We start from the raw sequence: 27580 nt of genomic DNA, 5'->3' as shown, positions 1-27580 counted from the left end.
ACTTCAGGTGCTTTGACAATACACAGCTCAGGGTCAGCTGACCCCCAGCAGATGGCAGCAGATTACACTTCAAAAATGCAGTGAGGTCTTTGTGAGAAGGACGTCAGCGCCAACCTGCTAATGCAACTTGCTTTGGATGTTTTAGGAATAGCTTTTAATTACGTTACATCTCCAAACCACACTGAAACAAAGACATCTTGATTAAATGTTCATGTTAACTGCACAGGGATAAGAGAAGAAGAGTAGTCCATCTTTCATTTGTGGTAAAAGATGAGTGAAACTGAATGTAACTGGACAAACACGTTCTTGATACCAGGCTGCCTGTAATCAGAGCGTATCGTGCGATGCTGGCTGACAAACACCGAGCTGAACATGTGAGCTGTTGACTGGACGAGGTGTCACTGAGATGTGTCACAAAGAAAATTAACAGAAAATCTCGGTGGTCTCCTTCCTCCTAAAATACAGTTGTGAGTATTATGTGGTACTTTCTAAAAGATCAATTAAGTCGTGACCTGATTAAAGGAGGGACAGGCGAAGGAAAAGGTGCAGCGGGAGGAACATGAATAAAGGCTTATCTGTCTCTTTACACAAGTGTCCATTGTTGCTTCGGACCTCTGGGGCATACCAGGTGTCTGGGCTGTGAGCCGTGGGGGTGGGAAGAGGGGGCCCAGGGATACACTCCCATTCCAGCTACACTTTAACCAGGAAACTAACAGACCGACTCATTATTTGGACACGGTATTAAACGGTTAGTTAAAGAAGCCCGTTACTGCCAGTTAAAGAAAATAGCTGATGAAAACCTAGCCTTGATAAAAAATACAAATATATATTCCCATGGGAAATCATAAAATCATCAGGTAGAAAGTCTGAATTATGATAAAAATGTTGACTTCTGTATCTCATCATTTTGATTTATCTGATTATTTTGCCTTTTTATCCTCAAAATGATGATTTTGAGTCATAATTTAGACTTTTTAATCTAATTATTTCAACGTTTTACCCAACAATGGCTTCCTACTACAAAATTATAATCTATAATCTCATAATTCTGACTTGTATCTCAATTTTTTCATCAAGCTTCGTCTTCATCTTACTCTTTTCTTTAACTGGCTTGAAGTGGCCTCCAAAGGAAGGACTGTGGAGCTGGATTGTTTATGACGCTGTACATAACGTCTGTGTCTGTGAATGTTGAAGATGGCTCCACAAGATGTCTATCATAACTCTGAAGATCAACAACAAACAGCTTCTGTCATCTAAGCTCATCTCAGCTGCGAAACCTCGAGGGGCTAATAAAAACCCTGACTTTAGCTTTGACTACAGACGCTATCAATGTCTCGCTGACATACGCTGAATGTTTCCCATCGATCGGAGCCTTTGGTAGACATATTATCGGACAGGCTACTGCATCTCCTCGTCTGGGCTTCAATGATGTTTGCCGTCCTTGAGTGAGAGTCGAGCATGTGTGAATAGACAAAGGCATTTTGACTGTTGGTCTGATGAGCTCGTGAAACAGCAGCGCCTCCCACCCCCCTCCCACAGAGAGTCTGAATCCCACGCAATTTGCTGACAGAGGCATGAGGCGTCTGAAGCTGTTGTTTTTACAGGGAACACCTTCAGACTAGTATTGTCAGGACGGTGATTTGACATTTTAAAAAGCGTGTTTCAATGTGCAGGGTAATAACTGTGGAGGAGAGATTTAAACCTGTAAGGAGGTGAAGACTCTCAGGAGAACCGGCGCCCTACATTTAACTGAAAAATAATATCGAACACCAGAAAAGGTTTTAACAGCTTCTTCCTCTTTGTTGACACGGATAGTGTTTCTAGTAGGGAAACAAGAGCGATAAGAATCAGGCCCATTTGCATTTCTGAGTTCCCCATTCTGCCTCTGAAAGCAACAGCATCTGTGCAAGCTGTTCCTCCTCAACACCCCGCTCTCTTCTGCTTTACCTGCCCAGCCACAATGGAGTCCAACTGTCTGTACACGTCCAATATCCTCATAATCACGATATTTGAGAGTGTAGCAGCCCGTAGCGTGATACTGTCAGCTTAAAAATTGAGTTGTTTACCTAAAAGCAATATGCCTTTTTCGTTCCTGTAGCCTGAAACAGATACATTTATATTTATTTGAAAAGAAAAGAATCTGTAGCCATTGTTGGATCAGAACCTGATAGCCCTGAAGTCATTACGTGATCCGATTTAGGGAGCTACTTATTGACCTAAAAACCAATACAGCATGGCTAATCATTACAGAACCTGCCCTATGATTTCACTCAGCTCTAACAGCTTTATTGTGGCCAGAATAAATCTTTACAATCTTATCTAACAGCAGCAGCAGAAACAAAATGGCCACCGCAGCAGTGTTTAGTGTGTTGTTCCTTTTTGGGGGGTATTTCCAGGACGTGGTAAAAAGGGGCATACAGCTTGCATAACAGGCTGAGTGGGTGCAGCAAGGAACAAAACTGTAGCGCTGGAACAATACAAGACCTTTGAGTGCTATTATCCAATCCCTTCCAAGCAGCCTTGTAACTGGTCGGTCAGGTTAGGCCTGAACCGGTGCTATTCAGGGATCCGATGACAACTTGTCACTCTTGGTGCACACATACAGATACCAGTACACGTAAACACACATACAACCACACTTACAATCAAGCCTGCTCCACAGGATTCAGAAGCGGGTGTGGGGATGAAATAACTGCACACCTGACCGGGCAATGAAAAGACACACAGGCACAGGTTCACATAGCATGCACACACAGTTACCTCTGTGCCATAAAAGCCCCACCCTTTCCCTCCCACGCACCCTAACCTCGCTGCAGGTTTCTCAATCTTTCCATTTCTGTGCTACTGGCAGCCCGTACTCCTCTCTCTCTCTCACTTCCCAGACCTCCATCCTCCCCTCCCTGCCTGCCTCTTTCCCTAGCATGTAGTCAGAGTTAAAGATCACGGGCTCTGAGCCACAGCTAATCCTCCCCCGGTGACCATGCTGTTGACACAAGTCTTGTTTACGCTCCAATGAAAAGTCTTACATTTATCAACAAGATCGCATCTGCTTGAAAATGATGGATCATCAAACGCTGGTTCAGAGGTTAAAAAAAAAAGAAAAGAAAATGCTCTCTACAAGCCCCGTCGTGCACAAAAGCAACAAATAACTGGATTAAAACAAAAGTTTCAAATGTGGTTTCTCCAGTCCGATACTCACCTGGTTGATTTCGTCCATCCCGTTGCTGGCGAATTCAAACACCAGTTCGCTGGGCTGCACTGCAGTCGTCATGGCAGCAGAGTTCAGAGGGCAAGGAGCAGCCTTAAAATATCCTGGCTACGACTACTTCGGCCTCCTTCTCAGCTTCCACCTCACAAAATGGCTTCCCCTCTCGTCCTCCTTGTTCTCTGATCTGGGGCGGTTACGGCGCTCCGAGAGAGAGACCACGAGCCGAGTTTCAGAGGAGTGCTGTGGCCCAGGTGGGAGCAGCCTCGTCCCTCTCTGACACGGAGGCTGGGTCCCGCTGCGCCTGGAGCATCTACACCTGGAGGAGAGGCAGAGAGGGAGATAAGGGGCTCTGGTTAGGAGATATATTAGATCACTTTAATTTCACTGAGGGACAAGAGGGGCAGGGAGGAGCAGAGGTAGTGCAGAGGAAGAGTGCTTGTGCAGGGGGACAGAAACCCCCGAGTGAACCACTCAAATAACAGATCTGTGAAGTTTAAGTAGGACGACGTATCTGGTTGTTCGAAGCTGAAAAAGCCACAAGTTTCAGCAGAGAAATCAGAGAAATCTGCCTCCCAGACTGACAAACCAAAGTCCCAGCAAAAGTGTCCTCTTTGCTCGCCAAAAGTAAAAAGTTTGCAACAGGTTTCAGGCTTAATGACAACGCAGGTGTATTCTTGCAGGCATTACAGCTATTTTGATCTCGCACAGTTACTTTTACCCAAAATAAACAACATATCTTAATCTTAACATCAGAGATAATGCACTTCGGCCTCATCCGTCAACTCTGAGACTTAAAAGGTTAAACTAAGACAGTTACGATACCAGACTTTAAAACTCTGAAACGGTACTTGTATTAAAAATACTTGATACGTCTTTCGAAAGCAAACAGAAAGGAGGCACACAGAAAAAGTCACTGAACATGTACAAACACAACTGTAGTAATGTCAATACCTGAGCATCCTTAGATTGAAAATCTGAGTTTAGATCTGTTTTATCGCTTTCAGGACTTTTGGTTCTATCGAATGCAGATATTTATCAATACTCCCGCCAACCTTAGTTGAACCTGTATTGTAAATTACAAACTGTGTATGTGAGGTGACATCTTCAAAAAGCTTGTTGTTGCCAGATAAACAATCAAGACTCAATTTACTATAACGCAATACCAAGAAAAGTAGCAAATCCTCACTTTTGCGTACCTGGAACCATCAAAGTTGCGACTTTTCTGCTTGAACAAATGACTTCAAACTTAATCATCACAACTGTAATTGCAGCTCTGAAATAAGCACAACAGCATCTCAGCGTAAAGTCAGGAGGATCTCGCAGGAAATCATTGTGGTTTGATCACTAACGCCTCTCATCTCATAGCTGTCCCCTTCCCTGAAATGAAATCACCCCTTTCGCACGACACCCTAGATCACAAGACTCAGAGGGCTGATCACATGAGCGGTGGTGCTGAGGCTCTGAACGAGGCCTCCCTCTGCACACAAACACAAACACACAGGCGAGAGATCACTCGTGTGATGATGCTCTGGAAGCCCCTCTGTGCCGACCCCCCAGGGAGTAACTGTGATCACAGGCAGCGGGGGGGGAGGGAGGGAAACTGGTGGTCTTGTGCTTTGGTAGTGTGTGTGTGTGTGTGTGTGTGTGTGTGTGTGTGTGTGTGTGTGTGTGTGTGTGTGTGTGTGTGTGTGTGTTGAGGTGTGTCCCACCAACCCGATACCCACAGGCAGGTTTCAGGGCTGGAAGACGGGAGGGGCTGATGCTGGGTTGAAGAATAAATAAATGGACACCCCAAGGCCACAAACCCCCACCCGCCTCTTTCCCAGAGACCAAAGAGCTGGCAGCAGTAAAGAAGCAAGAGATGGCACACACACACACACACACACACACACACACACACCATCCCTGCTTTTTCCACTGCTGCAGGGTGGAGCTTATTTGCTTTGAAATGCCTGTGTGACTGACGAAATTGCATACCAGGCCCAATTGTATTTTAAAGAGGTGGCGGCGGTGGTGGTGGTGGTGGGGGGAAACAACGGAGGAGGTGATAGAGAAAGCCTGAACTTCTGCAGCTTGCAGGTCACAGGCGCTAAACAAATTTAGTTCAGCATCCAGACAGAATAGGAACATGTGGTCGTGATGTCTGGAAAGCATCGTTCTGGGAGACAGAAGAGAGACGGAGGAAATGGGCTACTGTTTCACTCCAGTCAGTCCTTCCTGCTGTCTGTGCCGGGCAATGTCCACGCGCACCTCTGCCAGAGCTGGTCGCTGCTGCCATCTGTCTGAAGCTCTTCAGTGCCCGGGTCTTCCTGGCATGTTTTCCTGCGCTTGGAAGAGCGTCACAGGCCCATTACCAGACTTGAGCAGAAAAGAGGGGGTATATTTCATCCAAATGACTGAAGATCTATAAATCGTGTAAAAAGACAAACAGAAGACGGTGGACATGTGTCTGCCTGCTAAAGTGACCGCACACACCCACGCATTTACACCAGATGCCCTCGTCTGCCCTGTGTGAAGCCGGACCAGGACACACCATGTGGGATGAGGTGGGAGTGCAGTGATTTGTGTCAAATGGGATCACTCTAAAGTTTCCCTGCCAAGCCTCGCCGCCTTCTCCCAAGACAGTCAACGCTTTAAAACACCAAGTTTTGTCTCCCCTTTTTGCAGCTTGTGTTGTATTTATGGAGCTGTTAGTGTGTGCATTTCAGTTCAATAGCCTGCAGGCACGACTGAGGGTGAATGATTCACAAATAATCAGCATCATCATAATCAGATGACAGGAAACACACTGCAGGAGATCAGCGAGAGTGAAGATAGAAGTAAACTCTTTCATTCTCCTTTCTCTTTCCTTTGTATCCGCGCTGTCTGCTGTATTCATAATGCATCAGACTGTGTCAGTGTTCGTCTGTGTGTATTTTCTATATCCCTCCTGTCAGTGCATCATTGATCTGAATGGCCCAGTTGGCATAGTGCTAACAGCAGACAGGGACACAAGAGAGCCAGCCATTAGTCAGACGCAGCGTGCACATTATCCCCGAGCACATGACAACAGCTGCCTTGTCCCAGCACAGGGGCCGGGTTGTAAACTGCACTTACTACGTCATGAAGAGGAGAAGAGGAGGAGAAGCAGCGAAGGGAGGGATTTTTTTACTGGGATGTTAGTCAATGCATAATAGCCCACAGAGCAAATAGACTGCCTGTGACTCGCTCTGGGTGGGGCCTTGAGCATTTTTAGTGTGGTTACCAGGCGGGGCATCCTGGTGACCCAGAGGTACACGGTACAAAGTGTAACTGTGGCGTCCCGAGTTTGAATCCAGTCCAACACATGTGCTGCATGTCATTTACTGCCTCTCTTGATGTAACTTATATACATAACTCTACACAACATGTTTAAAAGCAGCATTAAGTGACTTTTGGCCACAGAGGAAGAGGCAATACTGAGGTGTTATCACTTTAAGAAGTCGTTACTGCGAACATGTTAGTGCAAAATGACCTATTTCCACATCTGGCAAACATGGAGAAACATCAGCAGTTATTTTGTAAGTGAAGTTTTTGTCCGCCCAATGAATGCCTATGGTCTCCACTGACCCCTTAGAGAGATATCTGAGTCTTTAGCTGCTGAACGCTCCACTGTGTTCACCAGCTAGTAGCACTAACTTTGTCTGTCCGCTGTGTGGTGCTGAGCAGGTATTGTAGAGTCAGTTTTTAGTGGTTTTGTTGCTGAAAAATGCTGCCTGCTGGGAAAACTAATGAGAGCAGTGGCAGTAAAACCAAAACAGTAATGTTGGGGGGGGCAGTAGAAACCAAAACAATGAGCTGAAATATGCTAAAACGCTCGAGGGGAACTGCAGAGGTGGTGATATCTATGTGGCTTCCACTCCACATCTCTGACAGAGCAACAACTACTGATTAAGCTCATTAACTGTCATTTCATCTATAAAATGTGTAATAACTGTGAAAGACAAGTCCTACAAGCCCAAAGTGACGTCTTCATATTGGTTCTTTCGCCCAACCAACAGTCCAAAACCCAAAGACTTTTCATTTACTGTCCTAAAAGACAAAGCAAAGCAACAAATCCTCGTATTTCACAAGCTGGAACCAGCAAGTGTTTGACATTTACAGACGTACAGAAGATGGTAATTAACTTTCTTTCAGTCAGCTAATCGTTGCAGCTCTGATCTCTGAACAGCTTGTACGATGCAAAGATTTAAAGTTTCTTTTCTGCCTCATAAACTAAACTGAGTTTAACTTTTAATAAAAACATGTAGTTGGTAGGCAACTCCTTGGTGTCTGCACACTTTTGCAACTATCAAAGAAGACTAAGACCATCAAAGATATTCACATTTTAGAAGCTGGACCCATTTTTGATGATTGTTTACTAAAACTGCTGTCAATGGGCTGGTTATTGATGATAATCCTCATCAGCAGCCCTAAAGATGATCGCTACATGTTTAGCTGATAGTACGGCTCCATCACGGTGATCTGTGACCATGTGATTCTGTATCTCCTCTTCTCTGACGATTACGACTGTCTGTTGTATACGGCAGCCTGGTGAGCAGCAGGCTGAGGAGGAGTATGAAGCAAACACTGGCCTACTCCACCCCTACAGCATGGTGACTGCCAGTCGCAATAACAACCAATTAGAGTCAGGATTCATGAACAAATGGAGCATTCCCAGAAGGCCCTACTTCCCCCGCTTTAGTCTCTTCAGCTGAGCTCATTGTTGACCATGAAAGGAGGTAATTTAAGCCAATTGAATGACTATGCAATGACTCACCCTGCATGTGGTGAGTGCAAACATTGCTAGATGCGAGAGAAGGACCGAGGCAAACTTTGCTTATCAGCCATTTTCAGCTCGGGTTACAAATATGCTGATTTCTCCAGGTGACACGATTGTTCAGCGGAGCCCCGGGGCGGTTACAATACGACGGTCACAGGACTTGAAGACGGCTGGTGCTGGTGTCAGAGAGCGAGTGGTATTCCTGGTATTTGAAGTGGGTTTTTTTTTCCCACACAGGTATAGACAATACAGATGTGACTAGCAAAAACTGAAACGGACATAAATCAAGAGTCGAGTCTGCACTCATCGAACACCTGGGAAGGTTTTAAAACTGACAGAAACAGTGATTTTACCCTCCATCATCTCACCACTGACAGAATGAAATGGTATGAGTCCTACAAACGGTTCAGTTTTCTCAGTTCAGCAGAGAAACACCAAAGTACAAGATGGCAGAAAATGCGTGGGCTCACCGCTGCCATATTATTGAATGGCTGTCAGCACAGACATGCTGTTTTTGCAGGATCCTCTGGGTTCCTGTAAAGGAAATGACTCAGTGATATGAGGCTTGAGCTCATTCCTGGAGCCCTGTGATAGGCTATGTGGGCATCAGAGGATCCTGGTCATCATTTCTGGACAGCAGTTCCCTTTTGGGCATGTTTTTTTGTACAGATGTCATTAAATTACGCACCAGTGTTTAACAATAGTACTTTCACTGCCAAGGGAAACACAACCACTTTGGCAAGGCAAAAACAGGGCTCGACTCAGTGAGAGAAAGTTAGTAATGACGTATGTTAGGGCTGGGACACAACACTACAGTATATATTATTATTATGAGACTATATATCATCAGGTTTGGGATGTTGTTACAACATGATATGGATAAGAGTTTTCTTTTTCTAGTTTTAAAGGCTGATTTTCTAAACTTACCAGACTGTTCTACTTGTTATAATACTTGCCTTTACCCACTTTTTATCCACATTAATGATCATTGTGTTAACACCGATCGTCATCACTACAATATAATCGAGTCATAATATTGTGTTATTTGATTTGTCACCCAGTCTGAGCATTTAGGCTGTGCTACTGAGGAGATTTCAAAATACAGATTATTGAAAACATCGTAATATTCATATCGATTCTGAATTTTTCGAAACAGTTTGAACACTCATTTTTCACGGTATCGACACTCCAGTACTAACTGCGAGTTGGCACATGCACCACATGGCGCCACCTCCTTCAGAAGTAAATTAACTTTCCCCGCCGTGGTATTGAACGCAGTATCGAACGGTATCGGTGCCTGTATCAAAATGTTCTGAACGATACCCAGCCGTAATCAAATGTCAATATTTTCCCAGGTATTGTATCAAAGTATAAAGTCCAGTATCTTGACAACATAAATCACAATATAGCCAAACATCGCAATATCACTTTCAAGCCATATTGCCCAGCGCTGATGAACGCTCATCTTCGTCTATCCCACATTTCAAGGTAACAAACAAGCAGTCAACGTCTTGATTGAGTTACAGCAGCAGAGGAGGACAGAGTGCTGCTGAAGTGTTTGAGTAAGAAGACAGTAATTAAGGAGTTGCATCAACACCAGACAAAAAACACACAGCGGTGGTTTTCAGCACAGCTCCAGCCCTATGTCAGCACCATAAAAACTGTTTTGTGTACAGTATTTTCTGTGCATTCTACGTTTTACTCACCACCACCACCCAGCCTTGCACAATACAGCATGTCTCACCATGTTTCAAACTCCAACTCCACTTTATTGAGCTGAAGAAAGGAGTGCTTTCACTGCGATCCTCGGGCCACACCATGCGTGTGGTGGTGATAAAATGGCAGAAACAGGGCACAGAGGCAGGCATAGACAACCGGCTAATAGCATGCAGCTGCAGAACACAAGGCATCAGAAACGCAGACACCGAGCTGGGCACTGTGCTCGAGCCAGCATTCACTCCGTCTGTCTCAAAGAAGAAGGCATTTGGGATCTGCCGTGCCAGGGCCAAATGAAGACTGAGAGGAAAACGTCACCTCGAGCACAGGCTTTCAGAAGGAGAAAGGAATTTAATCTCATCTCCTACGAACCTTGTACTTTTCCACTCAGGCTCAAGGCTCCAGGAGAAGGACCCATGCCTTCCTGTGACAATAGTTGCTTGTGCCAACTAACAGGCTTTCAAGTATAAGGTGGCATTTTTGTGGAAGATTACACATTATCTTTAGTAAGTAGCAAACTCTGGGGAACAGGGTTGAAACAAGCTCAGAAACTTCTCCTGAGACCAGACTCTGCTTCTTTTTTTGGTCAATATTCATTCAAATATGTAAGAGGCAAGTTTCCAGCTGAGACGTTGCAGACTGTTCGCTGGCCTATATATACTCATCCGACATGCCCTTTGTCAGAGTGAAGCGTACTTGACTTTTCTCGTTTAGGCCCAGGCTCGGTTTGGGGCACGGTAGAGAAATAAAGGTAGCCAGAAATATCAGTGACATATTTTAAAACAGGGTAGAGAGAGAGAGAGAGAAAAAAAAAACACCCACAAACTGACCTGTGAATCTTGCACTCACAGGAACAGCATCACTGAGAAGTGGCTTTCTGCTGCTTCCTGTCTGTTAAACCACACTCACAAGAAAATTTCTTCCTCTGTGTAAGAGCGGAAAGTTCTGAACTCCCCCTCCTTCCTTCTCAAACAACACGCAGTTACACTCGTAGATGTGAGTCTTGCGACACAGGTAGCATTTCCTATACGAATAACACAGCTACTAGAAATATCTTCGCGTAACGGTGACGTAAAAGACAAAAACGACAAACTTTCAATCGGACTGTTTTTAGATTAGGATGTAGCTCATCGCGTTGTGCTCAGCTGGTAAAACTCAACCCAAAACACATTTTAAGCACATTGATTAAATTGTGTATTATTAGAAATCCAGGCTTTCTAAAATGTGATCTGCAAATGAAACACTCTCAGCTCCTCAGTGTTTTCAAGCCCGCTACACTCGGCTTGTTTAATGACAGTGACGGTGAATTAAAGGATCACAATAGGGCTCTCAAAGCCACACCTGCCATTTGCAGACATCTCTCCCCCACAATGCTGACACAAGGCGTGCAAACACAGACAGCATTACTAACCCCCCACCCCTCTACAGACTCTCACACACACACACACACACACACACACACACACACACACATTCACACATCCCTTGCTAGGCCCCATGAGTCGGTTTTACAGACATTTCTCAGAACAAACTACATGGTTCCTGTCACATAGTTTTCACTTGTAGGTCAGAACGCACAGAGTACATCAGAGAACGTGTGCTGTGTGTGCAACTAGAGCACCCCGCAAACTTTTTTTTTTTTTTACCAGCCACTGAGAATAACTGCCCTGCAGCACAGATGAGCCCGTCGTTAACACTTTAACATCTGCTGGAGTATCTTCTGCTTCTTAATCTGAGCAAACAATAAGACTTGAAACGAATCCACACAAATCCAAATGGCAATAAATCATCCAGAACTGCACAAGTTTCTTGATTATATCGCTGCTGTCTTACCAGATGGATCCAAAACTAGAGAAGCACGTTTTAACCTGACAGATGCAGCCCATTTGTCAAAAACTACCCCAGCGGCCTGTTTCTATTATGTGGCAACAGGCCACATGTCACAGATAGGAAGGACCAAGTTGTGAAAACAGGACAGGAAATTGCAGCAAATCTTTAGAAAAGACATCTGCGCCCTCAAACATGGTAGTTTGATGAGCTGCCATGATGTCGACGAGGCTGTGCGATGTTGTTAAGGCATATGGATGTTGTCGGTAAGACGCAGAGTAAGACTGGTCCAACAACGAGCTGGGAAAGTGGCATCTTTTATAAATTACCACATCTTTTAAAAAAACAATGATGCAATGATGTTGCAGTTGGACTGAAGCCTGATCTCACAGATAAGGCTCAAAAAAACAAAGACGTGTAAATACATATTTCTCCGTCTAATATGTGCCAAGGAGGTTATGTTTTCACCGCTTGTTTGTTGGTTGGTTAGCCGGTTTGTCTGCAGGATTTCACCAAAAACACCAAATGGATTTCCACGAAACTCAGATGTAGGATGGGTCTCGTCCCGGAGGAAGACCACATTAACTTTCTGGTGAATAAAGTGACAAGTTTCTTTAACATTCTTCATTTCTCTGGGGTCTGGATGAGATAAAATGTGGCTGGTATCTCTGAGTGAGTACGTAAGGGGACTTTTGTTGGGGCCTTGGCGGAGGTATGCGCTCTACTGAGTGGCATTCTAGTTAGAGATTGAATTTGGTCACATTCGAAATCAACTTCCCAACTTTTAATCAACATTCAAACAAATGTAAATGCACACGAGTTAGCAGCTACAGAAGCAGCGACACTATCTTGATGCTGTTCAGCGGCTGCAGGAGGGCTTTACTTTCAATAACCTGCCATGATCATGCACAATTAATTATTTTACCAAATTATCATCCGATGTACTTGTCTCTTTGTTAATACTGGACACATTAAATGATATCTGAAACAATGTGACCCTGCAGGGTATAAAGAGTCTTGTATCTGCTCAATCATGAAGCTTCTTTCCTCAGTTTCAAAATCCAAACGATTCCCAGTGAAAAAACACAAAAGACGTCGGATAAAGAAGATGCAAGTCTGTGCGTGTGTGTCAGCTGTCTCGCACTGCCCTGCTGATTCCTTTCTTGCAGACATATTTGAAATGCTTCATCCCGACTCTTGTTTAGGCTGCTGCGCGGGAGCAATTTGATGCATGACTAGACTGCAAAGGCGAAATTCTCCTCTTTTAAGACAGTAAGCAAGACTTAAACAGGCATTAGACATGCATTGGAGGCTGGTGCATGAATCGCCTGTCTGTAAAAGGGGAAAAGAAGTGATCATTTTTAAATAAACTCTCCTAAAAACATCGTGAGCAAGGCTGAATTCAAATCCCAAATCCAAAACTGTGCTGCATGCTGTACCTGCTTCTGAAATAGCTTATTCACACGCCCCTCTCTGATGTGTTTACATTCATACCAATGCTGACATGTCACAGCACAGGTATACTACAGAGGATATCAGAAAAATACCAGCAGCTCACACTCTGCAATAAAAACAAGGTGGAGGACGACATTCCTGATTCTTTCTTAGACCTGATATCAACCATCACATTACGTAACTTCCCACAATAGCTAATTTTCTGTATGACCTTTGCCAACACACTTTGCAGCAAACTATTAGGTACACGTTCGGATGAAGCCATGAAATCTCAGGGCTTCGAGTCTGAGTCGAGGCTGGGAACAGGGGACCCGGCTGCTGCAGAGGAGGCTGCATACCAAACAGGTCTGGACACAAGCAGGCTGATGTGTCCACCCATAGTCAGGCATGCAACACGCAACACGCCTAGAGAGGGAATAAAATCAAACAGAGATGAAATAATCTCATTTTTCTCTGCCTCGTCATGCACTCTGGGGTCATGCCTTTTTCTTTTTTTCTTTTAAAGGTGTAGTGCAACATTTGGGACGATTGCAAACAACTGACTCCAACAATTAAGACTGTCAAGATTCTCCAAATCCACATCTTGTTTTGACTTTCACTTTAGAGATCGTGACTCATTTAAATTTGCAATTTAAACATTATGTCATCGTTAGACTGTTAAACTGGTCACGATTTTCTGGTTCTACTTCTTTGTCATTTCCAACTTCAGCAGCAGATTAATAGTGTCAAGTTGAAAAGCGCAGCTGCAGAATACCAGTAAACTATGTCGTGTCATCTTGGAAGAGGCCAGAGAGGAAAGAGCGACCTGCTGCTGGCTGCATGTATCAATCCTCTCATGTCTCTTGTCAAACTACTTATCTAAATGCTTCATCAAACATTGTTTTATCCCCCTCTTCCTCTCCACATCCCCACACTTGCATGACTCGTTTCTTTTCTGCAAGAGTTTTTCACCACTTGGCCTGTTTGGTGGCATAAGTTCTCTGTCCTTGTTGGATAAAGTGAGTCTTTTTTTTACTGCACGAGCGGGGGAGGAGAGATATATCATTCACAAGCAGCTTTAGACGTTGTTGTTGTAAAGCAACAAGGACACACAGACATGCTAATCCCGTCTGCTCACTGTGTGTCATGCTGCAGTATATATTCATACCTAATGTGTATGATAATGTTTCCTCTGTTGGACAGGTTGAAACACTGTGAAACATGCTAATGTGCCGCTTTAGCAAAGCCGTTTCTAAGACTCCTGCAGATCAAGCCTCGGTTTAACAGCTAATAAGGACTAAATCAGCTCTTCTCATCTGATCCGCCGGTAAAGCCCCTCAGATAGGACCACTCACACTCAGACAGCTTAGCCCCCTTCATGAGAGCTTATCTGATTTCACACAATTGGATACTGGGTCAGTGTGGAATTAGGTATCACCGGCCAGTGTTTCTATCTAATCTTAAAGCCAGTAAACATTTGCCCTATTCCTAGACCTGGAGACAGAAGTGCTGAGTCATTGCATTTCATGATGTCAGGGTGAATATTTTAACAGGGATGCAAAACTGTTTGACTTAACGACACGTAAACTTGAAGCCACGGCAAACATTCGGACTGCATGCCTTTGGTGTTACGTAACTACATTTTACCTCTCAGTCACCTGATCTTGTCATCGTGACATGTTTTCTGCAACCGTGTCCGTGCTGCTGTACGACATCAGACCTCTGCACCGCTACCAACGGTTTTCATTTAGGTCGCTTATTTCAGCTGCTGCAAACATCAATCAAAGGTTCATTTCACCCGATTGGAGATTGTGTTTGAACGTGTGCGGGAAGCAAACGGACATTCTGTCCAGCGCGGTCAATATTTGAGAAGGCTTTATGAAATACACTCGTTTATGACAGTCAGGTGATGAGGAAGGTGCAGCCAGGGTGCAGGAGATGAGGGCAATAAACTACCTGGCTAAAAGTACAGTCGCTCTTAATCTGGTTATATAACAAAATATTTACATGTTGTTACTGTTTAACCACATTAATGATGTGTAATATCTATATGTGGAAAGTATGAGGAGATAATATGAGAGTTCACATGATGACACATTCACGACGGGCTCCTGCAACATGGTGGTTTCGGGACTACTTTGAATAAAGAGGCCTGACAATCAGTCTCCAGAGGGTCTGGGGTTATGTTGTTCTGACGAGAATCACAATGCAAAAACGCGAAAGGTAAACAAGGAGTGGCTGTTGCTTAGGAACAAGCGGAGGGAGAGGGCTTGTAAAGTCGGCTCCGTGGCACAAGAAAGAGAAGAGGAGGTGGGACCTCATTCAGCTCGGCAAGGACACACGTTGACGAGCGGGCTGAATGGACTTTCAAACTGCTTCCGCTTGTGTAGTAAACATCTCTGAATAAGAGAAATGAGCTGTGAAAAGCAGGGACGTGGTGACTCACCGAGACGCTGGAGGATGATGTTCTTTTACCACCACGAGTGCAAAGTTACAGATAAAGTAATTATGAGGTTGCCACTAGTCCAAGAAACATGATGTCAGATACTTCTAATAATAGTGCTGTGATGTGAAACACTTGACAGTCATGAAAGAACAGTGTCACTCTCCATGAAGCAGGAGCCGGATGACAGCTAGCATAGCTTAGCATTAAGACCGAAAAAGGGGGTAAAAACTAGCCTGGCACATCTAAATCTTAATAATTAACACTTTATATCTTGTTTATTTGATTTAAATGAATGTTGTCTTTAATGTGAGTGTGTTCAATGGAAACACAACACACACACACACTCATTTTCTCCCCTTTTCAGGAGTTAAGTTATAAGGTTGAGGACGCTGGCATGTTGTAATACTTCTACACAGGTCTCTTTTCAAGCAGCGCTCAAATGTCACTCAGTCGGCGCTGAGTTCAAAAGAGAAGTCAAATATATTAAAACAGAAAGCAGCTTAACGTTGTCAGTGGCCTCCGTGTCAGCTGCCTGATCGTTACTACGCATGTACACTCTCAACAGAGATGAGAGAGAAGTCAAACGTCTAGTCACAATCTTATGGATTAAGACTTTTTAAAACAAGTTTGACGCCTTCTGGATGGAGTCAGATGAGGTTTAGCATGTTCATAATGACGAACCTGACAGACAAGAACAAAGAATAGAAAGGCAACCTCGTCTCCTGGCAGTGCTGAATGAGTCAGTTGCAGATTTTTGGCAGGTTTCTGCATTTAAAAAAACTTTTTGAGTTGTTGGTAGGCAGATCTTGTTGCCTTTGGACAGTGCCATGCTAGCTGTTTCCAGCCTTTACGCTAATCTAAGCTTATCTGGCTGAAGCTTCGTATTGAGCGGACAGATGTGAAAGTCGAATCGATCCTCTCGTGTAACTCGCGGCAAGAAAAACAAAGTATATTACCTGAAATGTAAAACAACTACAGTAAGCGGTAGTAAAGTGTTGTTTTGATGCGAATGGTGCAGCGCTGCCGAGCAAAGTATCTGCAAACGTAGTTTCAGTTTCAAATGTAAGTTGCTTGATTGGCAAATTTATATTGACACCAAAATGATGACACCAAATCATTTCTGCATGCAGCTCAGTGAACGAAAGCTCGACTTTAAAGCTGAAGCTGGAGGAAAGAGTTCGTGTTTGGGAGTGTTTTGTGGTGTTCATCTGTCAAATCTGTGACTCATCTACTTGTTTTCTGCACATTGCGTCCACCACACCAGCCGCATGTCATGACAAATTTTCACAGAATTTCACAAGGGACCCCATCGCGCTTGTAAATGTGTCTCCTTGAGGCTCAATTTGAGCTGAAGTAAATGTGTGTGCGACGTCTGCCACAGACGTTTCACTTCTGGTCATCGAGCATTTGACGAAACAGGCAGGAGGAGGCGATGAGAGGGGGGAAGTAGTGACATTTGAATAAAATAAAAGCAAAGCATCAAGGAAAACAAATAATTTAATGAAGAAATAAATCAACACTGGGCCCCAGTGTGACTTTTCCACTCAGACAGGAGTTCAGCAGATCATTTGAGAGCTGGAGTCATTATGGGCAGGGCCAGGTTTCCATATGACAGCCTGCTGCTGCTGAGGCATCCAGACACAGCACTGTCTGCACCGCTGCAGCTGGGTGTCTGGGACCGAAGCCTCCCAAAACCATGTGGGAAATCAATTTCCCCTCTGTGCCTGGGTCAGAATGCCTCTTTGTACCAAGTGATAGCGCAGCAAGGCCAACATGATGTTTGGATTAGCACGAGGGAGCGTGAGGGAGGCGGCGACGCTCGGACACCGGCTGAAATTAACTTCACCGAGGACGCCAGATTTGTGCTCACGTGCATCTCACGGTCGGTTTTGGGAGCCGTGTTACCTCATGCAGGGTGGAACCCAGAAAACTGGAAAGAGGATCATTGCGGTGTGGATGTGTTTTCATGCCACCGCATTATAATGCTGCATCATACTCTCATATTTACAAATGACCAATACGGTTACAGATGAGCGTGCTTCAAAGGAACGACAGAGCCAACAGAAAACAAGTCATGGAAACTTTTATGAAGTCCTGTTTGCTGCTTTTATCTGCCTGCCACAGAATAAACTTCACACCTCAAACCTGCCTCCACCCACACAATCTCTACGACAGATAAACCTACATCAAGATTCCTCATTATCACGATATTCACAGTAAAGCTGTTCACTAGAGAAAGTACATTAATGCACTTTAAAGTTAGTTACACTGCAGGCTCACTTCCAAAAATACAATCTCAACTGCATCAGTCTGCTGATGGTTATCTCTTAGTTCATAATTCATTATAAATATATTAGTTTTTTACCATTTGTTGGCCTGATTAACACTTACACTCATTTATTAATGCAGTAAAAGATGCTTAGAGTTATTTTTAGTTATTAAATTGCCAGTGAAGTTTACTGTTTCAGTGTGTGAAAGACACATTTACAAAAGATGTGTGTATATCAGCATATATTTCGATTATTATTATTATTATTAACTTATTACTTTCAGCAGCTTCCAGGTGTGAATGTGATCAGGGCGTATCGCTCTCAGTGAAACTCTGCTGAATAAACAAAGGTGAAAGAAAAGATGACTGATGGTCAACATGGAATAATTTAATCTATTTGACTGTTTGATAGTTGATTGAATATATTTTACGACACGGGGCAGATTTTGTAACCTTTGGACGGTGCTAAGCTATCGGTTACCCCCTGTTTACAGCCTTCACGCTAACCTGAGCTCTCTCATATTGAACGGACAGATCTGAGAGTTATAATCAATCCTCTCGTGTAACTCACAGCAGGAGAGTGAGTAAGTATATTACCATTACTGATATTGCTGTAAACTCAAAATCATACTTCAGTAGAGTAGTTGAGTTAATGTATTCAGTTACTTTCAGCAGCTGTGATGTGGTTTGACTCTGCAGCCATGTTGTCGAAGAGACTCTTGGTTTTACTGGAACAGAATCTGTGCCCTGACCGGCATGGTACGTTGCATAACCGGGAGCCTTATCAAAAGGTGTGACCTGATATTCAACATATCATCTCTCTCTCTCTCTCTCTCGCTCTCTCTCTCTCACACACACACACTTTCTTTCTGTGTCTGAGAACCTGATGCTCTTGTCTTTCACCCATTCCCGCCAGGTGAGTGATGTGAGCTCTGTGACCCCAAACTGGGTAACAAGAAGTGAGTCGAAGCTCAAAGTCTTTCACAGTTTCTGCCGCGTTGATGTGGTTCATTTTCTAATTTATCAGAAGATGCAATACGTGAAACTTTGTAGTTCATGTAGCACAGAGTCCTTTCAAACTCGTGCTGAAGCAAAACAAAAAAAAAATCTCTGAAAGACTGAAGCCAATCATTGAATGTTTTTGAAAATGATGACTGAAAAGTCCGGCATTACATCACATCCTTCTCAGTTCTCAAGAAATTGGTTTGAAGAGAAAGACATAAGAAGGGAAAAAAAGCATCACCGCTGCTTCTTAGAAACAAATCCAGGTACGTTTATGAGGGCTGAAAGGAAAATCTGTCTGGATCGAGAAAAGACTCTGTAATGATCACAGCTCTGGTTTGACATGTGCTGCCAGTCCCAGCATGCTCCGGGTATGAGACAGTTGCATCATGAGCAGTCAGTTGCTCAATAGATTTCAGCTTTATTCATCAAGAGATGGTTTCATGAGCGTACCTGCAACGCTTTCACACCGATATATACGAGTAACTTTGAACCGCTGCTGCCTTGCTCAGAGGCAGAAGAGAGTGTTACACATTAACTTTCCCCACCCAGGTTTTCCCGTCACTTCTCTCAACCTTTAGGCCTCCATCCTCTCCAGAAAGAAGAGAAGAGAGTGCTGTGGAAATTGAAAATGGCAAAGAAGAAATGGAGAAACTGACATGGAAACATGATGCAAATCCATCGCTGAGCAACATGAAGCAGCCGAGCTCTGACTCTCGGACTTTCTCATTATGAACATTTTCCATCCGTGTTTATTAAGAGATAATGCCTGTGGGTAAACAAAATGTGTGTCTACTGGTTTCACTATGAGTTCACTGGTTTCCTGCATTTGCCCTCAATAAATGCCATGAGGGAGTGGGAGAGGTGACTGTAGGGCTGTAACTAAGGATTAGTTTCATTGGCAATTACTTTTTCAATGAAGCGATTAGTTGTTGAGTCTGGAAATGGTGATAAATGTCTAAAAGTGTTTCCCAAAGCAGGAGGTGGCATCCTTAAATGTCTTTTTTTGGTCCACGACCCAAAGATGATCAGTTCACTGTCACAGTGGAGTAAAGAAACCAGAAAATACTGACACATAAGAAGCTGGAAGTTGAGAATTTTGACTTTTTTTTTTCATTAAAAATGACTCAAACGGATTAATCTATCACTAAAATTATCGCTGCCGATTAATTTAATAGTTGACAACTAATCAATTAACTGTTGCAGCCTGAGTCAGCTGACATACAGACGCAAATTAACAACATTTAAACCAAATTTGGACTCATTAATCTCCAAAGAGAGAAAAAATATATTCTCACATAAAATGATCAACAGAACGTGAAAAAAAATGACGTCACGTGTTTTATTATTTCTGAAGTTAGCATGCTAACACTCCCCAGGTGCTCTGAGCTCCCCCTCCAGACCGCTAGATGCCCAGCTAACTGAGCTAACTAGCTAACAGTGGCTACAGCAGTTAGCAGTCACTCTGGTGATATGCTGCCCCCTTTTTGATTGAAATAGGAATTATACAGCTGGGTAATTCTTACATTTTGCACCTTTAAAGATGAAGATTTTTTAGCCATACAGACTTTTAATCAGTAAGTTCTTAGCCTGTACAATGACATTTGTATCATTGTTGACAACAGGTAGGATATGTAAATACTTTTGATCTGTTTTGTGATAAAGAACGGTTTGTTCCTGGTCGCATGCAACTGTCCATACAAAGGTTTGTCTGTGTTTATTCTATCTGAAGCATGTACCTGTAACACGACACTGAATAAATGCTTCATTATTTCATATCTCGGCATGCTGGGACCGTAGTAACACGCTCCACCCCTTCCTCCTCCCGCTCTCGTCACGCTCTCCTCTCTCGTCACGCCTCCGTCGCTTCGCCCGGGCTTAATGATCTAATTACAGACTAAGACTTGTTGACTTTGTATTGAAAGAACAGCCAACCTGACACTACTGTCCACCCCTCCTCTCTTTCTTAACCGGCCTCTGTGTCGTCTGACTGAGGCGCAAACAGCACCTCCACTATGTGTTCATCCTCTGAGACACGAGGGCCTCATTTACAATCCAAATCAGGGTGGGCACAGGGTATGATGTAAAAGTTCAGATGCAAACTCGTGCCTGCTCAGACACAACAGAGCTATTCACTCACTGGGTCATGTGCTGATGCTGCTGCGAGTGTTTAAATACAAATACGACAACATTTTCCCCTCTTCCAGTAGGAGGGCAGTCGATCCAGACCTAATTATAGCTCAGTAACTGAGCCTTTTGAGATATTTATTTGGTATCTCTCAGTGATATGTTCTCAGTCTTGGGCCCCCGAATGCGAGTTACGTCAGACATTGCCTCAACAAAATCAATTCTGAATGCCAAACCAATGAAACAAGCTTAGGTATTTTTGCACATAACTACATAAAAAAGTCTGACCAAAGTTGGATGAAAATGTTCAGTGTGCACACTGTCAGGAGCTATTCGAGTTAAACTGCAGTGCACCGCAGCAGCATCTGAAGGCAGCTTTAATAAAAGGTGGATGTGAAATCTGTAGCTGGTTTATTAAGCGATACAGTATGTGCACAATTGTGTGGTACAAAAAAAAAAAAAGGGCAGAGTAGATTTCTGGTGAAACAGGAAGTGCGCTTTTATCTCTGCTGCACTGAGCAACTTTTAGAAACAGGCTCTCAACAGCATTTAGCAGAATAATTTAACTGGCTGATGGGAAGAAAACCAGACTTGAGGGAAGGTCAACGAATACGGGCATAAAAGAGGAAGCAGAAGGCTGTTGGTTCAAACTTCCTGTGAATTGAAATGACGACCTTGTGGGACTTTACTTTACAAGATGAGCTTCACTCTGTTCTGACACACTGATGGTTTTGATGCATGAGGCGCTGCATGTGCACAAGACTGTGGAGAGCAACAACAGCAAATAAAACCACAGCAGGGTTTTTTTTCCCTCTCCTGTCAACCAATGGAGCATTTAAATAACAACTGTATCATCTGTGGAAAGCAATCATGGATCAAAAATCAACACGATGTGTAATTACCGATTACCACACCATGAAAAACACATGTGGGCTTGGTCCAGGGGCTTGCAAAACACTGTTCCCGCCCTTGCTTCAGCATACCATATAAGGCAACAATTCATAAAAGAAAAGCAACTATCAGAAGAGATCGTTCACATCAGTTCTCAACGTGACGAACACAAAATCTCCAACCTGTTGCTCGATCTCACACATTGTGAAGTCACAGAAAGTGTCAACAGAGGTAGAGAAACATGATTTGAGATGTGCAACCCAACACAAAAGCTTAATATGTAGTATTAAGTACTCTTTTTTTGTTTCCTTGAACAAATTTGATATAGAAGTGGGCGTGAAAGATGTTAGAAGAAGAAGAAAAAGAGATGTAACCAAAAACCTTTACATGTCAAGTACGCTAATGGTGCACATGATGGCGACTTAACTAGCTGCCTGTACACCTACGAATACAATGAACACAAAATACAGAAATATTGATTTAAAAGTGTTAAACTTCTATTTGAAGCCGTTTGTTTCTACTGACGAGAACCATCAAAACAAGAGTGAAGAGGAGGAGGAGAACGGTTCATCACTAACCTCAAAGACACAGGATTCGGGTGACAAGGTCCATAATAGCAACCGAACAAGTGTCGATCTCAGTAACCAATGAAAATCAAGAGGAAAACAGACAACAAAAGTGGAAACGGGGGATAATCCAAGGTGCATTCAGAGGGGGACAAAGCTGTCTGAAGGTGTGGACCGCTGGCCAGCCCCACACTTCGTTCTCACAGCGACAAAACAAAACTGGAGAGGAGGAGGAGAAAAAAAAAACAGACAATGCAATGGCTGCTGTATGAAGCAGAAAAAGGAGAAGTGTAGTGGAGCAACTTGTCCTCTCCCTATGAGTCACGTAGCACTGTCGCCATTGGTAGGGGAGCCCTGAGGCAGAGAGCTTTCACCTGGCCAATCAGCGACGAGTATCTGCCCTAAATGCAAATGCATTCAGGTGAGTTGTTCGCGTGGCGGCGATTGGACGAGGCCCCGGCGGGGGAGGGGAGAGCAGAGAGGTCCAACCAGAGGGCCACACCTCAAACAGCATGAAAGACGATAGACGGGTTTCGCCTGCAGAGGCGGAGGAGTGCTGGAGGTGTAGGTAAACAGTTGGACAGGTATGTGCTTACTTTAGACTTTGACCACACAATATAGGCCAGGCCTGGTGATTAAGATCTGTGTGGCAGCTCAGAAGTAAGTTCACATCTCTTTGTGTCCCATTAAAACATTTACAATGAATTGTGAGTCTATTAGCAGTGCCGGAGAGCCTGTCAGGCTGCTGACTTGTGGGGGAGTCGTTCTCCCTGCAGAAAGCCCCATAAAACAACTCGGTAGCAGTGGGAGGTACAAAGAAATGAAACTGTAAAGTCGATTGCGTTTAGCTATGAGCAAGTGCTTCACCACAGAGGCCCAACAAGTCTCTCTTCCTCCCCCTCCTCCTCCTCCGCTTCAAGATTCAGTGATCATGATCACAGAAAAGCTCCTGTTGAGAACATTTTCATCATCAGTTAAACTCCAGCAGCTAGGTATTCATGTCTCACATCCTACATTTAAGGTGTTATAATCAGCAAAAAGTGTCTGAGAGCAGCTGCAGTAGGTGGGCCGGGTCACTTCACTGACACATATCCAGTGTCAGCGTCAAAGTGAAAGTCACCGATACAAATAGCACTTAAAGGAGTGGTGGACAACATAGTGAAACTGGTACCCAGCATTTAACCCATCTCGGGGGGAGCTGGTACCTTTCCTAGTCATCTAGTCAGTCAGTAACCTATTATGTTTTGAAACCTACGCATGTGGAGGACATGCAGAAAGCCCCTGCCCCAGCGGGATTTGTTCCCAGGACCTTTTTTTGCTGGGAGGCAAGAGTGCTAACCACCGCGCCGCCATGCAGCTACCGGGAAGACTTCAGCCTAAAAACGTCCTTTCAAAGCAGTTTGGGATCTCAAGGTTTCTGGAAACTTGGATTACACCCAGACAAACTGTATGGAGCCATTCTGTGCGGTTTTCTCAGTTCTTCTTATACATTTTAAAACAAGTCCCCACCTACTTTCAATTGTTTAGGAGACTACTGTAACGCTGTTTTGCTGTGAAGCTACAGAAATGTTTTGTGGATGAAAACACTGAATTTTCATGTTTGGGTGAACCTTTCCTTTAAGTAAAAGTCTTAAAGTATCCGATATTAACTGCACTTAAGTAACAAAAGTAGTTTTCTGGCAATAAATGTGTAAGTAAAAGTAAACTACGCAGATATGTACATGTATGTATATCAACCAATTGTTTGCCTGGCCGATTATCAGATCTGATATTCAGCATTTTTCTGATTATTTTATCTAAATGTATAAATATATGTGCTAATTTGTCTCCGATGCAGTATGCAACCTGCTACGTGACTAGAAACTAAAGTCATCATATAAAAGTAGTAAAGTAAAAAGTAAAGGTTTTGCCTCCAGAGTTTGGTGCAGTGGAAATATAAAGTAGCAGAAAATGTACAAATGACTCAAAATTGTAGTGACTTGAGAAAATGACTAAATGTCATCATTGCACTTATCTTGTTTAGCTCAGTGTTCACAGATACAAGCTGAGGCTTGATACGTATCTTTATCAAAAATGACACTCGAGCAAACAGGAAGCGGTGGTCTGTGGTGAGGGTTGAACGCTCAGTCTTCACACTCTTGTCTGCACATTTATGTTTTCCACTGAAAAGCCCCTGAGCTATATTTAACCGAGCACAAGTCAAATGTTTAACTAAAACCCGGCTTGGATTGGGATTGTTGGGAAGCAACACAAACATAAACTAACACAGGATTCGGTGATTGATATTGTTAAAAACAAATCCATTAAACTCAATTGCAACTGAATTGAGTCTGTTTGTCACGGACCCCCAAATCACCCTCTCAGTCTCCGTCGAGTGCTCTCATCATCACATTAATTCTTCCTGGCCTCCGTTCAGAGTAGAAGGCAGCTGTTTGCTTCAGAGCAAATTGATAGCCTCGCTGTGAGGGAAAGTTACACCAAACAAGCTCCATTTATCAACCCCCCTTTTGGAAATAGTGTCTACACAACACCCCGAAGCCTCTCGGAGGAAAACTTCACATTTTCTGATACAAACTCCGAAGGCTGATGCTCTGCAGCGCTGCTAAAATCCAGGACAAAGTATGTAAACATTACGAAAACACGTTTGAATCTCTGTGCAACAACCAAACAGTATGTGAGGTCTAAAGGAGAGCTGCGTGCATTCATTAAATTCCCGTCAGTGTTAGAGATGTTATCAATCAGTTGTTGCAGTGAGAGGTGCCACAACGTCACCACTACCAACTCTTTCTTAGCAGAATAGAAAAAAAAAGGAAACAGAAAGGAAACTCTTGCAATAAGCTGAGGAGTCGCTCGAGAGCTGCAGGACTGCTTCTCTAAATTCAGCATATTCTTTACTAATTTGTTAAGAAACCTGTAATGAAACTGTGCCACCGCTAATTGTAGGTAATCAGCTGTGTCCCAAAAACATTTCCCTCTCTTAGAAAAAGGAGCAAACAAATGTACGAGAGGGTGAAGCTGCCATTAAAAACACTCCACGAGTCTCCTCCAGTGAATACTAAGGAGCACATTTATTCCTCGAAGTGCCGGTATCTCCTAAGCCAGATGGACTATTGTCCTTGTTGTTATTGTTTAGAGGAACTACAGTAACGTGAATTAACCGAGAGTCCTTCCTGTTAAGGTCTTTCTGAGGAAGGCAGAGGGAGAAGCTCTGCCCGCACAGGAGCTATAATTTAGCCTAAATACAAGTGTCAGCTGGAGATCCAGACTCATACATGTAAAACAAGTTCAAGTCAACATTGTGACTGCGAGTTAAACAAGCCTGGAATCAGTCCAACATATCTGCTGGTGTTAATTTGTGCTGAATGTGCTGATTGCAAAGAAAACCAAACAAACAAATAAACAAGTCTGTTAGCAAGTAAATATAAGAACCCTGAAAACACATGAGGATTTGTTTGCTTTATAAAATGATTGTTAGCCCGTCTCACAGTCAGTGCATTGTGTCTGTGCTTTATTCCTACAATGGTGGTGTATTAAAAAAAATACGCCTTGATGTGTGATCAGTGCAGTCAAACTGCAAGGACACACCTTTCCTTTGCAGCCTGAGAATGGAAAACAGGTCACTGGTTACTCTTTTGTTTGTTTGGTTGTTTTTGCTAGTTCTGCATAACCACAGCGGTCGAAGGCCTCAAAGCCCATATTTTATTTAAGTCCCACATAAACAAGGGCGAAAACTAGCTCTAGCAACTTGTGACTAGCATTAATCAGATCTGATATATTTTCCGATTGTCGATATTAGTTCTGCCTTGAATACCATTTTTTGGGCTCCAGAAAAAAAACGACGAGGACGAGGAGAGAGCGCGACTCGTGAAGGACTCAGCCGAGATGGACGGACGAAGTGCGTTAATTTGTAAGGACTTATTGTTGTTGTTATTTGTTACTGAATAAAAACACATTTTCCAAAGATTTTGTGTGTTTTATGCACGTTTGCAATCCCGGGCGGTTCAGTTAAACAAAGGTACAAAACAGATATTTTGCAGTTCGCCTTTATTGATAGCCAACTTGTATCAAATAAATGTAGTGCAGAAAAAGTTAGCAAAGGTTATAGGTTGATCTCGAGTCTGAAACACGCCAAAGTCCAGTTAGTTTGTTCTCACAGACCAAAATCACACAACAATCAATCTGTGCGACGGACGCTTGGTCCTCATGAGGAAGAAATCCACTCAAAGTAACTCCAGGTAGAGTGAGAGAGGAGGGATCTTTCTCTCAGGATGGATAAACATGCTGTATATACACACTCATCTTACATGTTTGGGCAAAAACAAAACAAGGTTGTTGGAAAGTCACAGTTTCAAAGTTTGGACTTTATTAAATCCGACTCACTCTTTAGTCTTTGGTTTACCGTGTTTCTGAGAGACACACTCACGGCCTCAAATCTAGACTAAACTGTACAGCCTCGTGAGCGGCATGTGAATAATATGTTATTGTGTATTTTACCCAAAAAAAACAGTTTGCAATCACTCTCTCCTAAGACTTCCAATTATCTCCTGTAACATTGAGTGCAAACTCACCCAGATTTACACAACCAATCACGTCCACGCTCTGGGGAAAAGCAATAAAAGTGAAGATGTTTAAATTGCTGGTGCTTCATGACATGTCAGTGGGATACAATTAAATTCAGCCCACAGCGTAATACACACAAAAAAGCCTGTCTCACACAGTCAGTGCATTGTGTTATTGCTTTACTCCGACAATGATGGTGTATTAAAAATATGCCTTGATGTGTGATCGGTGCAGAGAAAAGACACACCTCTTCCTTTCCAAGAATTGGAGAAGAGGGTCACCGGTTACTCTTTTGTGCTCGCTGTGGATAACAGAAGCCAACCACAACAGACGCCGGCCTCAAAAACACCCATTCTCTGTGGTAAGTCCCCATTAAAGGGCAGAGCACTCAGAGGCTGCTGTGGTTAAGGCCTGTGTCAGTGATCCCCCTCGACCCAAAACAGGGACACTAGATTATTGATCGCTCGCTTGTTTATAGAAATGTTTGTCATTTTTAACTGCTAGGATCACATTTTAACACCGTCACAGCCTGATGACAGGGTCGCACATGGAGCCCTCACACAGAAACTGTTTGCATACATTTTCCTGCCGCTTGAAATTGATTTATAAGCCACATTTTATCCGAACATTCCCAACAAATCTGTACCAGGCAAACCCGCTCCACTCAGAGCTGCACTCGCAATTCATATCACTCAGTAAAGAGTTATGTCGGAGGACTGTAGACTCGTACAACCTCACAAACGTTTTGAAAACA

General features: G+C 43.5%; 1 protein-coding gene across 3 annotated transcripts in view; it reads right to left on the bottom strand.

Moving 5' to 3' along the window:
- The window catches only part of elf1 (E74-like ETS transcription factor 1), a 43648-nt gene that overhangs the window by 8688 nt on the left and 7380 nt on the right, over window positions 1-27580 (bottom strand). The window contains exons 1-3 of one of the 3 annotated variants that reach the window (XM_084353315.1): window positions 22279-22512; window positions 3200-3524; window positions 2644-2700 (exon numbers count right to left, since the gene is read on the bottom strand). In XM_084353315.1, coding sequence (XP_084209441.1) covers window positions 2644-2700; window positions 3200-3271 — 129 coding nt within the window. In that variant the 5' untranslated portion in view covers window positions 3272-3524; window positions 22279-22512. Of the gene's footprint in view, window positions 1-2643; window positions 2701-3199; window positions 3525-22278; window positions 22513-27580 lie in introns of those variants that run through there. The other 2 variants (XM_084353314.1, XM_084353316.1) reach the window with 2 other exon arrangements.

Source organism: Pagrus pagrus (genome assembly GCF_965226575.1).
Source record: "Pagrus pagrus genome assembly, chromosome: 5".
Lineage (NCBI taxonomy): Eukaryota > Metazoa > Chordata > Actinopteri > Spariformes > Sparidae > Pagrus > Pagrus pagrus.
The sequence above is the reverse complement of the archived record's forward strand: the minus strand, read 5'-3'. Positions and strand labels throughout refer to the sequence as shown.